This window comes from Xenopus laevis, chromosome 6L (assembly GCF_017654675.1).
Source record: "Xenopus laevis strain J_2021 chromosome 6L, Xenopus_laevis_v10.1, whole genome shotgun sequence".
Taxonomy (NCBI): domain Eukaryota; kingdom Metazoa; phylum Chordata; class Amphibia; order Anura; family Pipidae; genus Xenopus; species Xenopus laevis.
The window spans coordinates 51,213,269-51,228,818 of NC_054381.1; the positions used below are offsets into that span (position 1 = coordinate 51,213,269).

At 35.5% G+C, this 15,550-nt stretch overlaps 1 protein-coding gene across 1 annotated transcript in view; it reads right to left on the reverse strand.

The window, feature by feature from the left end:
- Positions 1-15,550, reverse strand: part of gadl1.L (glutamate decarboxylase like 1 L homeolog) — a 143,247-nt gene that overhangs the window by 79,424 nt on the left and 48,273 nt on the right. Inside the window, exons 4-5 of the mRNA XM_018267472.2 lie at positions 6,024-6,114; positions 1,491-1,597 (exon numbers count right to left, since the gene is read on the reverse strand). Coding sequence (XP_018122961.2) covers positions 1,491-1,597; positions 6,024-6,114 — 198 coding nt within the window. The remainder of the gene's footprint in view (positions 1-1,490; positions 1,598-6,023; positions 6,115-15,550) is intronic.

The window sequence follows — 15,550 nt, forward strand, 5'->3', positions numbered from 1 at the left end:
TATTAAAGAATCTTACCAAACTGGAATATATATTTACATAAATATTGCCCTTTTATATCTCTTGCCTTGAACCACCATTTCGTGACTCTATCTGTGCTGCCTCAGAGATCACCTGACCAGAAATACTACAACACTAACTGTAACAGGAAGAAGTGAGGAAGCAAAAGGCACAACTCTGTCAGTTAATTGGCTCATGTGACCTAACATGTGGTTTGTATGTGTGTACAGTGAATCTTACGATCCCAGGGGGCGGCCCTTATATTTTAATATGGCAATTTTCTATTTATGATTACCCAATGGCACATACTACTAAAAAAAGTATATTATTATGATAATGGTTCATTTACATGAAGCAGGGTTTTACAGATGAGCTGTTTTACTCAGTATCTTTTTATAGAGACCTACATTGTTTGGGGGTATAGTTTTCCTTTAAAAACGGGACCAGATAAATTTGAGGTTTACCAAATCGGCCCCTTATTGTTATTGCTTCTTTTTACTACACATTTTTCAATTCATGCCCTCTCTAATTTATATTCCAGTCTCTTATTCAAATCAGTTCATAAGTAATTTGGACCCTAGCAACCCAATTGCTGAAATTGCAGACAGGAGAGTTGCTGAATAAAAAGCTTAATAACTGAAAAATCACAATTAATAAAAAATTAAAACCGATTATAAATTGTCTCAGAATATTACTCTCTACACCATACTAAAAGTAAACAAAAGGTTAACAATCCCTTTAATGATCAGAGCAGTGGGTTCATACCGGTAAATAAAGGCAGACAGTTTGGATTAAACTGGTTGAAATTAAATATGATCTGATAAATTGGCAAATCTATTCAGTAGATGAGTTGTACTCATAATCATCATCATCATCATTTATTTATATAGCACTGTCAAGATACAATACAATTAACATGCTATTGTGCCTGATTTAGACATTTGGGGCAATTACTTACAATGGGTCATTTCATTAGACAGGGGGGAACAAGTGCAAGAGCATTTCTTCCCTTGGTCTGGCTGTACTTTGCACCACACAAAAGCACAGCATTGACAGACACAGGCTAGCCCTGCCCTTACAGCTTACCTTAGGTGGTAAAAGCTTTTTAATAACTTTAAGGTATATTGATCAAAATGACAGAACAACCCCTTTTCCCTAACCTAAGGTCTTTTTTAATTCTACAAATGTTTTCTTGCTAGATACAAATGAGAAACCTCACAACGGTACAGTAGCAGGGAATTATAGCCATGTTTAAAGTGTGCAAGTCTTCATAAACTAGCATTCTATCTCACATTAACTCTTTCACAACTAACCACTCTCCACATTGGTGTTTCTGGCCCTTTAAGTCTTATCCAAACCATTCAACCCACCAAGACATAATCCTTCAACAAAGCAGTACAGCAGAACCCAGATAAAACAAACTGTGATAATGGAACATCTGAACTAGTGCTACTAAAAAATTATATAAAAATATAATGGAATTCCAACTTACCTGGACTAAATATGCCATCACCTTCTTTCCAGCCTATAAATTCAATCATTTTCATCAGAATAGCTTCCTCGGTTAGTATAAATACAGGAGATACTTCATAAGTATATCTATAAAATATAAAATTCACTCACATAAACAGAAACGCCATACATACATAGGCACACAATACTTTGATACAATTACTTAATTCTGAGTCATGCTAGGAGAATACATTATGATTCTGCTTTATTATTTCTGCTTTTATAATTTTTTTTTTGCATTACATCTTTCCTAGAAAGATTTACAGGTATGGGACCAGTTATGCAGAATGCTTGGGACCTGGGGCTTTCCGGATAAGGGATCTTTCTGTAATTTGGGTTTCATACCTTAAGTTTACTAGAAAATTATTATTATTATTTAAACATTAAATAAATCCAATAGGCTGGTTTTGTCTCCAATAAGGATTAATTATATATATTATATATTTTATATATATATTTTATAGGTATTGTTTTATTATTACAAAGAAAAAGCAAATCATTTATACAAATTTGGATTGTTTGGATAAAATGGAGTCTATGGGAGATGGCCTTTCCATAATCTGGAGCTTTCTGGATAACAGGTTTCAGGATAATTGATCCCATACTGTGTATAGTTATGGTGGTTCTTACAAATTTGGAAGACTTTGCTTACACAAGAAAACGCCAGAGTGCCAGATGATTCAATAAAGGCTGCCTCATCCATATATGTAATGTGCTGGCTTGGATCATTTATCTTCATACTGATTGCTTTCTTGTATCCCAGCTGTGTGGTTTAGCCTTTGTAGATGCTGATTTGACTATCTTGGCACTATTTGCACTCCTAGCTTTTTTGACATTATAAATGAAAATTATATGTAAGGTATTAATGCACCCTACCCTGCATCAGCTAATAATAGGTGTGAATGTTATAAATTGTCAGCCTTTGAAACTTGAATCAAACAGAAATGATTTGTTCCTGAAGCTAATGGTGTCATCTGATTTGACTTTATTGATGGCTTAAGTACTACTGTGTACCTTGGGGCAATATAAAAAATTTAGCAACATTTTGCAACAGGTCTGGAAACCCAAAACAAAAATTGCTAATCATTTCTTTGAACACAAACATGATTGGTTACTATGAGTTCCTGGAACTGGTGCAAATGTTGCATGTTTAATTACATTGGAAACATTCTGACACGAGCGAGCATATATATACAGAAAACAAACATTTATTTAGGTTGAAAAGGTCATAAATCTGAAATTTGTGCAATGAAAGGTAAGCATGCATTAATATAGCCCATAATCCTAAACATTGTATATAAACCAGGTTTATTCTGAGATTAATTATTTTTATTAGATGTGCAAGAGAGTACATTACCTGTTTTTATTTGCAAATTTAATTATGCAGATACAAATGCTAAATTGCTTTATGTTTTAGCATGTGTCTCTGTCGAGAAATGCGGAATACAAACTTACAAAATTGGTTCTCTGCACTATTTTGCCTCTAGCCAGTTTGCAAATGAGGAGAAAGGAGGGAGCTAAACCTTTTTACCATGCATGGGGTTGTATAAAACAGGGTAGTGGGTAGAGATCATAATGATATCACCCCTCCCTCTTCCTACTTTTATAGGGTGTGAGCCACCAAAACAGGATAGGGGTTCTGGCCTAACATTATTGCCTTGAGTGTATACTATTAACTAAACTCCTACAGCAGGCAGGGGGTAAGAAAATCATAAACTTTCTGTATCCCATAACTCCACTATAGGGGAAAGGGGTTGAATTCCAATGAGAAATCATAAATATAAAATTATCCCAGGGATTGCCATGAACAGTATTCTTCAGTTCTGTTTGCTTCACCCATCACTAGCATAGCTGGAAACAGTTTCTGTAGGTGTTATTAATATTATTATTGACCTATGATTCCTATTCCTTAGTGAATTAAGTACAAGCTCTACAACACACCATTGAATATGTCACAGTGTTATATGAAGTATTATAATAACAGAAAGGGAATGGGGGGGTCTAAATGATCATGTTTTAATAAAATTAATTTTAGCATGTCACTCTCATTATTTCTTATATACCCAATATATTTTTAAAGGGCAATATTGTATTTGTTCTTCCTTATATTGAGATGTTGATATTAATATGGGGTTATGTAATATAAGACACAAAGTTTGCCCAGGAGCAGTATCCCATAGCAACTAATTAGCAGGTAGAATTTAGTGGTCACCTGTTTGGTTGCTATAGGTTACCTTATTGGTTGCTATAGGTTACTGCTACTGGGCAAACTTAGGGGCATATTTATCAAGGGTCGAATTTCAAACTGAAAAAACTTCAAAATTCGAATTCAAAAAGACCAACCCAAATTACGTCAAAGTTTTTTTTGGTCGAGTAGGTCCGTTTTCGATCAAATAGGTCTTTATTTGGCCAAATTCGAATTGTGTGAATCGAAGGAATAACATGTTCGATCGAATTCAATTCGAAGTTTCTCCTAAAAAAAACTTTGATTTTTCAAAGTCCACCAATTGACTCCAAATTAGTTCTAGGAGGTGTCCCATAGGCTAAAACAGCTATTCGGCAGGTTTTAGATGGCAAATAGTTGACGTAAAATTTTGAAAGAGACAGTAGATGATAAATTGTGATATTCTCATTTTTTTCAAATTCAAATTTGGACTATTCCCTAGTCCACAAAAAAATAGCTCGAAATTTGAATTTTTTTCATTCGAAAATTCACCTCGACTTTTGATAAATCTGCCCCTTAGTGTCTTATATTACATATGAGGAGGTACTAGTTTTACTAATAAAAAAATTAACATTTCTAGACAAACCAAACACAAGTTAAATAGGCGATAATAAATATCCCTACAACCAGGAACCCATAATTTGTTTCACTATTGTTTGAATGCCGCCTTCTTTTGAAAAAAAAAATTGGATATCACTGCTGTACACATAAGGGCTTATTTATTATGCTGTGTAAAAAAGGCAAACAAACAAAATCTTCTGCACATCGCCATGGCAAAAATGGCGTACCTATCAAGTTTTGTACTGATCTCCGCAACTGCATAGGCATATAAATCTGCCAAAACTATAGGCAGCCACTTGATAAAGCTATAGGAAAATACAACAATTATCCATCATAGCTTTTTAAACAAGGTTTTACATAGAGCAACTTCCATCCATAACTTGTTTTGTCTAGTGTTTGTTTATTTTACACAGCTTTTTACAATATTCCTTTTACACAGCATAATAAATAGGAACCTTACTGTACATGCAACACATTTTTACATTTAAATTGTTAAATCTATAGATGTTCAACTGTAAACATTTGATTTTAGAGCTGTTTTAAGAGGTCTGACTGCTGTTAACATACAGTATTAAAGAGTATGGCTATGCAAGCAGATGGATTCCTGCAGTACAATGAGCAGTAAATGTGTTGTATCACAACAAATCAGACACATGTTTTTTTTTTCAAATATAGGGCCAGATTCAATTCAGTGAGACATTGATTTATTGCATAAAAAGTCATGAAAGTGATTCAATTTGAGATTCAAAAAAACTTATCTCAAGGTTTATCATGTGAAAAGTCTATTGAAGTCTATGGGAAAAAACTGGAACTGAATTTATAGAAAAGTTTTTTCTCCCCGAATTGAATCTCGTCCATGACTTTTCACGTGATTAATCATCAGATTACTTTTTCTCCCTGAATTGAATCTGGCCCATTATTTGTCACCATTTATGATTGAATATGGTTACTGCTGATTAAAGTGAGCCTGTCACCCTATGAAATAATTCTATATCCTCTTCTATCATGTGAACTGAGCAAATTAAAGCTTTAGTTGATCTCAAGCAAATGAGTAAAACTCTGTTTCTTTTGGAATTTATGATCACAGCAATCAGATGGGCACTATTTTGTCGAAACTTTCATAAAGGCAATTTGCATCATTCCTAAATCTTATGTATAGTGATGGGCAATTTAATCATTCAGCAGGCATGGATTTGCGGCGAATTTCCAAATTTTGGCACCTGCAATTTTTTTTGCGAAACTGCTGCAAAGATTTGCTGCCAAAAAAGTCATGTAAAAATTGTCACGCGTTAAAATAATTTTGACTTCAATGCATTTCAGAAAGAGAAGCTGATGCATGCACCCAAGCACAGGCTACTGGGAATGTGAAGAGCATTATGGTGGAGCTATTGTTATGCTAATTGTATAGATATGGGGAAAGCAATGTATGATTGGCAGCCAAGATATTAAATAACAGGAATGGATGTTTTAAAAGGTTTACTTTTAAAAGGGATTGTATTGTAAATGATGTCTGGATGGCTTGTCGTTTGTACAGATATTCAGTGAATGTTCTAAAAACATGTTGTGATTATTATCCTTGTCAGCCCATAATCACTTTACACCAGTTTTGTTATGTTTCATATCAACATTTTTACCCTCAAAGCTTTTTGACTAACTGTTTTCATATGACACATTTCTATTCTCCTTACTTACAGGTACAGTTACAGGTACAGTTCTGTCAGTACTTACACACTTGGGTTTAGAGCCTCCGTTATAAAACGAGCAGCTAAAGAGTAATGATCCATGCCAGCATACAATTGATTGAAGAACCTTGGGTGACCTAGAAAATATAGTCTTTTATGAGTTAGCAGGAATTACTGTTCAAGAAGATGTGCTTATTAAATATTTTGACTCATAATCTTAGTTGCCTTTCAACAAATGCCAAGTATATTGAATGTATCTAGTACTTATTTATCATAAATAAAAAGACATGTCTGCAGTCATTTCATTTTGCTCACATTGCAATATTGTTGTTTGTCTTGTAAAAGTTATACTGTCACCTAATACCCTTGTTTCTTGTGACAATTCCCCCTTAACCTCACCTCTGTTGTCTGTACTGGCAATCTCTTATAATAGGTATAACCCCCCCGAAACGTTGATCTTTGTGGTTGCACAATAAACTGGGGTTAATCCCCATCTGCTTGAAGATATAGGGGCAGATTCACTAAGGGTCGAATTTCGAAGTTAAAAATACTTCGAAATTCGACCCTCGAATTGAAATCCTTCGACTTCGAATATCGAAGTCGAAGGATTTAGCGCTAAACGTTCGTTCGTTCGATCGATCGAACGATTAAATCCTTCGAATCGAACGATTCGAAGGATTTTAATCCAACGATCGAAGGAAAATCCTTCGATCAAAAAAAGTTTAGCAAGCCTATGGGGACCTTCCCCATAGGCTAACATTGACTTCGGTAGGTTTTATCTGCCGAAGTAGGGGGTCGAAGTTTTTTTTAAAGGGAAAGTACTTCGACTATCGAATGGTAGAATAGTCGAACGATTTTTCGTTCGATTCGTTCGATTTCGTTCGTATTCGAACGAATTTAACCAATTCGATGGTCGAAGTACCCAAAAAATACTTCGAAATTCGAATTTTTTTCATTCGAATCCTTCACTCGAGCTTAGTGAATCGGCCCCATAGTGTGTGCGGATCCGTAATTTACTTCATTTGACTACAGGAACCTTGCCGGGTTCACGGAGACCCAGCACCACTGGAAGCAGAGGAGTGAATACACAGGAGTGCGGTGGTGAGAATTTTCTTATACTGAAGGTGAGATTGTCATGTGATATTTAATGCATTGTGGGATGGAATTGGGGGAAGAATAAGAAAAAAAAATTATGGTTTCACAATAAATTGTTTAGATTAGAGTCATAAAAGTGCATGACAATTGTTGATGGTACTGTTACCATTTGGTTTTACATAGAATATACTTGAAATATGGTCCTATCAGAAGAGAACTTACCGGTATATTCCATGCAGTTCAGTGATGTATGGTTGCTAGGGTAATTTGGACTCTAGGAACCAGATTGCTGAAATTGCAAACTGGAGAGCTGCTGAATAAAGAGCTAAATAACGCAAAACCCACATATAATAATAAATGAAAACCAAATGAAAAATGGTCCCAGAATATCATACTAAAAGTTATCTTGAAGGTGAACTGCACCTTTAAGAACAAACTGAAGCCCTAGGAGGATGGAGGACAAATTATTTTTAATAATAAATTCCCCCTATCCCCCATGGTGCTCATGTAGCAATTCTAAAATGTTTGGTAAGTCATACCTACATAGTCATAGTCAGATACACTAAATACATATGGTAAAAAAGTCCCATGATGGACGTTTTATTCAGTTACATTATTTTAATCTGCAGCCATAAAGGCACAAGCAATCTTAAAGGGGAACTAGCGCAAAATGAAAATTTAATATAAGCTTCCCCATACTGAAATACGAAACTTTCTAAATACAATCAATTAAAAATTCTGCATTGTTTCTGAAATAATCAAGTTTATCTTCACTTTCCCTCTCTCAGCATCTGTTTCTCTTCATTCTCTCTTCATGTAGCAGTTGGATGTCAGATGAATGATCCAATATATCCTTTCCTAGCAGATGTATTAGAGCTCAATCAAATAACTGATTCCAGTACAAACAAAATCTAACTAAATAACTTCCTTTTGCACAAATTCTGCATGTAGAGAGACATGATGTCTGGTGATTTTAATGGTGTGCGCTCTAATACATCTTCTAGGCAAAAGGAGCCTCCCTATAAGATATATTGGATCATTTATCTGACACCCAGCTCCTGAATGAAGACAGAATGAGGAGAAACAGATGCACAGAGAGGAATAGTGAAGATAAACTTGATTATTTCAGAAACAGTACAGAATTTTTAATTGATTGTATTTAGAAATTGTGTTATTTCAGTATACTGAAGCTAATATTAAATTTGTAATTTTCATAATAGTTCCCCTTTAAATTGGCCCCTAAATATTAATCACAATATTATAATATTCATAGAACTTAAGAGACTATCCCAAAAAATCTTTTTAATTTCTTACAAAAACTTATGACAACTTAATCATCATAAAGATAGAGAGTTTATAAATCATACAGGTGGGCAGTTTGTTTTCTCCTCTAGCTTATATGAACCATGAAGAGCATCATTCATTTCAGTAGGTACTGTACAGTATATGGCTGAAACTATATCATTGCAGGTCTCTAAAAAATAGATCTGGTGTTTTCCAGCATATCATTTATTCTACTTAGGGACTGATTTATTAAAATGTAAGATTATAGCTCACCACAGAGAAACTCACCCACTTTCTATTCATTCCTATGGGATTTTTAGAAATCTCTGATGAAAATTATAGTTAACCATTTGATAAATACGCTTCTAAAAATCCCATAGGAATGAATAGAAAGTGGGTGAGTTTCTATGTGGTCAGCAGCTCTAATCTTATATTTTGATAAATCTGACCCTTGGGGGCCCCATTTACTAACAACTAAATTTAGATTTTTTTCCAAAACTCTCAAAAAAGTGTTGTTTTCCCATTTTACAAAAAAAATTGAGTTTTATAAAAAAAAAAACACGAAAAACCACTAATAGAAAATTATGGCAGGTAAAAGTTGTGGAGCTGTAAAAGTCTGCAAAGATCATATTTGGATGTTTTTTTCACTGGGAATTATCTGAAAGACTTGAATTTTTATGTATTTGTATTTTTAGCACATTATTTTTCATTTGTGTTTTTTTTAATTTGGATCTTTTAATAAATCTCATGACATTCGTAGTTTTAGAGTTTGTGAGTTTAGTCGTAATTTCAAAAATCTCTAAAACCACTAAATCCGACCTGTGATAAATAGGCCTCCACGTCACCACGTGTAATTATAATTTATGATGACAACTATCCCAAATAATGTATACGGTTATTTAATTCTTTATTCCTAATAATATTGTATTACTTACAATTTTAATTATCTTCTAGAAAACAATAAAACTGCTTTTTTTTGTTAGAGATTAAAAAATAAAATCGTCTCCTGCACGATTCAAACTCTAGCATAAATAAAATAATAAATCTGTGGTACTTGGAACAGTGCAACTAATTCCTTCAAAATCTCACAACATTTTGTGATAGATATTTAAAGCTCTGATGATTGAATTCATTCATATATAAATGAATGTCACATATCCAATTACTCTTGTCACTTTGAGTTTCACTGTCAGCTGACGTTTCATGTGCTTTGTTCAATAATTCTCATTAGCTGACCATGATGCGTGCAGCTTCTTTTTTTTCTTAATCAATCATTTTGATATCAATTTTCTTGGAAACACTGCTTTTACTAAAAAGAGTACCAAACTGCCAATTTTAAATGGAAAATGCATTGGTTCAATTTTAATATGAACATACAATAATTATACAGATTTGTGATTGAAAGTGGGTCATAACCATCTAGTAATTATCAAACAAAGTAATTCATACATACTTAATACAGTGTTGTACAAGAGATAGTGCAATTGTAGTGACATGTATATACAAAGCAGGCACTGGTACAATGAAGAAGATGGGATTAGTTGGTAGGTTTACACTCACTTTGCTGGATACTTGAGGTCCTGAACCCCACCAGAGGTCCAATTCAAGTCCAATCCTCTTTGGAACCAAGTGCTGCTCTTTCTAGCCCACCTGTCTGCCTTACACCTAGAAGGTTACTATTACAGAGGCTCCTTTTGGCATGTAAATACCTAATTTAATGGGTCCCTGTTCCGGATGTTCTCCAAGGGCTTGGTTCCCTTGGGGCACTCTCTTTTATTGGACCTTATGTTCCAGACTGTCCAGCAGCATCCATCACCAAGAACAGAGGAGGAACCATGTGCTCCCCCCCTTTATTACCTATAGACAAAAACTGGCCATAAAATCACTGGACCAACTGAGAAAAAAAGCCCTCTCAGGAGCATAGGTTATAGCAATCAGGACTTCCCTAGTCAGGGCCTGTTATACAGAATGCATGGGACCTGGGGCTTTTCGGATTGGGGATCTTTCCATAATTAGAATCTTCACACCATAAGTCTACTAGAAAATCATGTAAACAAGTAAATGTAATTGGCTGGTTTTGCTTCCAATAAGAATTGATTTGATCTTATTTTGGACCAAGTACAAGGTACTGTTTTAATATTACAGACAAAAGGGAAATCATTTTTAAAAATCTGGATTATTTGGATAAAATGGAGTCTATGGGAAAGGCCTATTCTGTAATTTGGAGCTTTCTGGATAATGGGCTTCCGGATAACTGATCCCATACCTGTACTTTACTAACTAGATGTGTGTGGGATTTCCCAAAGTGTCTTCTATAAAGTATACATATTATAAAAATACAACTGCACATGTAGACTCTGTAACATGTAAATGTAAACAATAGGTCACTTAATATTTATAACAAGTAGATGCATGCTTAAGTTTAAATAACAACAGGAAATATATCCAGAAATATATATAAAATGTATATAGGAGATTTGTAAGATAGAACTGTCATCATTTTCAACTCAGGTTGTAATAAGCCATTAATGCACCACTGAATAAGAGCATCTCAGCATTTAGGCTGCCCTTTGGGATTTTATCTGTGATACACCAACAGGCCTGTCTAACACTAGTGAAGCAGCACAATGCCAATCACTCTCTTTTTAAATTACACCTTTGCCCTCAATGTGTTTTTAGAGTGTTTCTCTGACAAGCAGCACTATAAATCACAACAAAAGAAATGACAGTTTGAGAGCAGAGAGATGGATTACTATCTGGCAAACTGGAGACCGCTATATATAAAAAAAATTATTGTTTTGGTTTCCTTTGTAATTTAATTTGAAATAACTGAGTAAATATGGGGCAATGCATTTGCGTGTGGGATAGATCTTGTGACCCCTCACACTTGCAGGGCCTCACAGTTATTTGAAAGATGATTTGTGTACATAATTATTGTGGATCACTTATTGCTGTCACACAGTTTGCCGGGTGCCAGATAATAAACAATACATTTTTCACAGTAATAAAATGAATCTCGCCACTTATGAACTTCATAAGCAATCTGGTGACTTTTGTAGGGGGTCTACAGCTCTCTGTAGAGGATTCACACCTGCTGGTAAGCCTCAGACATGGGGATTAACAACAGTATGGCAGCTACTGAGCAAGCCTTGTTAGGCTCAAAGCAGGCAATAATAGGTTTGGAGGCTCTAGGGATGGTAAACACTTAACTAAGATGACAGACAAGGAAAACATATAACACAGACAGCAATGATGCTGAGAATGGAATAATAATATGCAATATATTAGTATGCATATATTATATATTATTATGCATATATTTCAAATGTAAATCGGTAGGTAAGTAATGATTAATGAGGTGAGTCTGTTTGCTTTTCAGGAAACAACTCTTGCATGCAAGTAGCAAAACAGGTGATACTAAACTGAAGCAGAATCCTAAGGGCTCTTACACAAGCCATTTTTACCTGCACTCCCCTGCGTTGCGACGCAGTCAATTATTTTGAAGGGAGCTGTACTCACACAGACGCATGTATGCTCCGAACGCAGGTGAAATGCAACATGCTGCGTCCCAACCTGCGTTTGGCGCTTACATGCATATGTGTGAGTACAGCCCCCTTCAAAATAATTGACTGAGTCTACTCCTGCGCTCCCCTTTGGCTGAACGGAAGAAAAAGCAACACAGTGGAGTGCAGATAAAAATGACAGTGTGTAAGAGCTCTACAGAAAGAAAGAGGAAAATGGAGGTGTAAATCAGGTGAGGCGCATGTATTTCAAATGTAAATCGTTAGCCGGTAGGTGAGTAATGATTAATGAGGTGAGTCTGTTTGCTTTTCAGGAAACAACTCTTGTGTGCAAGCAGCAAAACTAAACTGAAGCAGAATCCTAAAGTAAAGAACAAAAGTCACGAACACAGACAAAAAACACAGGAAACCTGGTGACAAGCAATGAGATTGACTCAATGGCCAAGCCAGGAATCTAGGGTGGATTCAGACCAGTAATAGAGGAAGGGCTAAAAATATGCTCTGTATCGAAATAAGATCAGACCAGATTCCTAGCAAACCACAATATTACCTTAATTCTGCACTTCTAGAGTATCTAATATATTGTATCATGCACCCAAAGTCTTTATTAAACAACCCCTTTCTGTAGACCACACACATTCTGTCACAGGTATTCTGTCTCAGACACTCTGACTTACCTTACCATCTGGGTGAGGAGCCAAACAAATTGATTCTGTGCAACTTATTAATTACAAATTATATAACACAGGGTAGAGTGTACACATGATCTGAGGGGCTACAAAATGTTACTCACTATTTGTACCATGGTGATTATTACCTCATGGGAAAATATGTTATCCTCCCTCTCTCTTTTTTGGGATATGACAATATGGGGGACTGCATGGCAGATGAGTGAAATAATTCAGCAGTTTTACCAACAGGAGCATGAGGAATGCATAACCAGGAATGGTGTCATGTCAACTAAGCAGGTTGCATTTTTACCAGTTATCCGGAAACCGGCTACCCAGAAAGCTCTGAATTACAGGTAGACTACTATAGACTAGTTTAGTTAAATAACTACATTTTAAAAGCTATCTCTGCTTATCTCTGTAATAATATGACAGAACCTTTTTTTTGAGAAATAATTATCCTTATTGGAGGCAAAACAATCCTATTGAGTTCAATTAATGTTTAAATGATGTTCGACTACAAATGGTGATACAAATTATGGAAAGATCTCTCATCTTGAAAATCCCAAGCCCCAAGCACTCTGTACAGTTCCCATACATGTACAGTGTATATGTAAAGACTTAATCTTAAATGCCCCATTATCTAGCACATTGTGTAATAATAAAAATGCTTTAAAAGAACAGCAGGAATAGTAGGAAAGCCATGCCAGAAAAAAGGAAAGTAAAAATGGCAACCGGACACAATTTAAATGCAGAATTATAAAAACATTTAGCATATCTGAAAATATTAAACTGAAGTGAATGGATGTGTGAAAAGCATGCCAGCATGCAATATATAAAGAAAGTAGCCCAAGTGAATTAAGAACACCATGGAAAAAAAGGAAAAGAAATATACTATTTGTTCGCTGAAGCCATTGGCTAAGACAGGTTGCTTTTATTAACAATTAATGTTTTTGTTATTTAAAACGCATTACCATCAACCGTTATGTGATTACTTTTTTTTTTAATAAACGTTATGCAACAAGAAAGCTGAGAAAATGGCAACAGTATATATAGATGTTGCCTACATTATTTAACTAAACGACAAATACATCCTTTAGGTAATAGCAACTGTCTTCTGTAGTGCAAATACATTAACAAATACTACTGTATATAATAAACTTCTGAATTGATACAACTTTTTTTTTAATTAAGTGATGATAATAATTAGAGTTAAAGAAGGAGCTACAGGCTCTTTTTGCCTTTTTAGAAGAGGGTCTGCATATAACTCCTATGACCACTATACTGTAGTTCTATAGGAGTCATCTAAGGTTGTAGTTGCAAACTACATGGCATACTCCTCAATGGCCACCTCCTGATACCAGCTCAGTGTATCCTGCTATTAGGGTTCTGTGTTTAGTGGAACCCAGTTGGAGTTAAGCTGTGCTGGAGCAGAAGTGAGCTCCTGAGATTAGCTGCAGGGTGCAAACCAGCAGTACAGAAAACTGTCAGGAACTGTTACAGATGGACCTCCGCTACCCGCGGCAACAGTTGAGCATTACGGACTGGAGGAAAGAGTTGAGAACAAAGTTGGGTCCCAGCTAAGGTCTACACCCAAATATCTTAACGTCACCCTTGGATTTACAGATACTGAGATCAATGGGCCAAACACAAAATGGATACACAGTTCAATAGAACTAAAAGCAGTTTCACAAGTAACAAGCTGCTCAACTAAGTAACCAGTTGTACTGGCAACTGGTCAGTGTGCACATGAGCTAAAAGTAGCCTCCCAATGTTGTTGATTGGCCAGTTGCAAGCTTGCTCCTAATTCCTTCTTCACTAGACAGAGTTCCGAACACCTGCACACAAAAGCATATTATCTTTTGGATGAAGCATGTGTTCATCTGCGAATCTACTAACAACTAATTCCATCCTGGTCCTCCTAGCAGAATTACTTGCATTTTTTACATATTTTTATTTGATAAAATTTCATACAGTGTGAAAACAATCTTCAGTGGTGCTCAGCACACTCCGTTCCCCATCCTCCTGCCCACTTCCTGCTTCCACCCACTCCTGCCCTGACTCCACCCCTGCCCATTCTGTGCCGACTTGCGCTCCAATACCCCGCCGCATGTAAGAGAGCTGCTGGGCAAGGGGGTTTTTGTTAGCAGACCCCACGGGCCCCCCTGCGACTGTGGCGTCTGCTTCCTCTATAGTTACTCCACTGATTGCGTACTTGCTGCAAGATATTGCATGTGAAAAGATTTGAAATTAAGCAATAGGTTTTTTTTAAGCATTAAATTTCTCCTCAAGCCTCTAACAATTTCAAAAGGCTCTCATTAGTCCAAGAGATCTACATTGATAACATTGTTTATTTAGCCTGTGTCTGTTTTAGTGCATGTATTACACATATACAATATTATAAAATAACTATAGGGGGCAGATTTATAAAGGGTCGAAGTGAATTCGAAGTGAATATTCAAAGCTAAAAACTTTGAATTTCGAACTATTTTTTGGGTACTTGACCATTGGATAGGACTTAATTCGACTTCGACTTTGATTCGAAGTGAAAATACTTAGACTATTCGACCATTCGATAATCAAAGTACTGTCTCTTTAAAAAACTTCGACACTTCGCCACCTTAAACCTGCCGAATTGCTATGTTAGCCTATGGGGACCTCCTAAAACATACAGTTTTTAGAAGTCGAAGTATAATTCTACTTCGAATATTGAAGTATGCAATTCGATGGTCGAATTTCAAAGTTTTTTCCACTTCGAAATTCTACCCTTTATAAATCTGTATGTACTGTATGTAATGAATATAGCCAGAAAAAACCTTTTACATGAAAGTGAGAACAATCTGAATACAGTATATGTGATTAGGATATTTCACAGTCACAGCATGCAATAAATATGAAAAGCAGACTCAATGGAAGTCTAGCGATGAGGGTTAGCATGTTGTTAATAAATCAAGGATTCTGTTGGTTAAAAAAACAATAAACTTGAGCTAACTAATTAAAGTAAA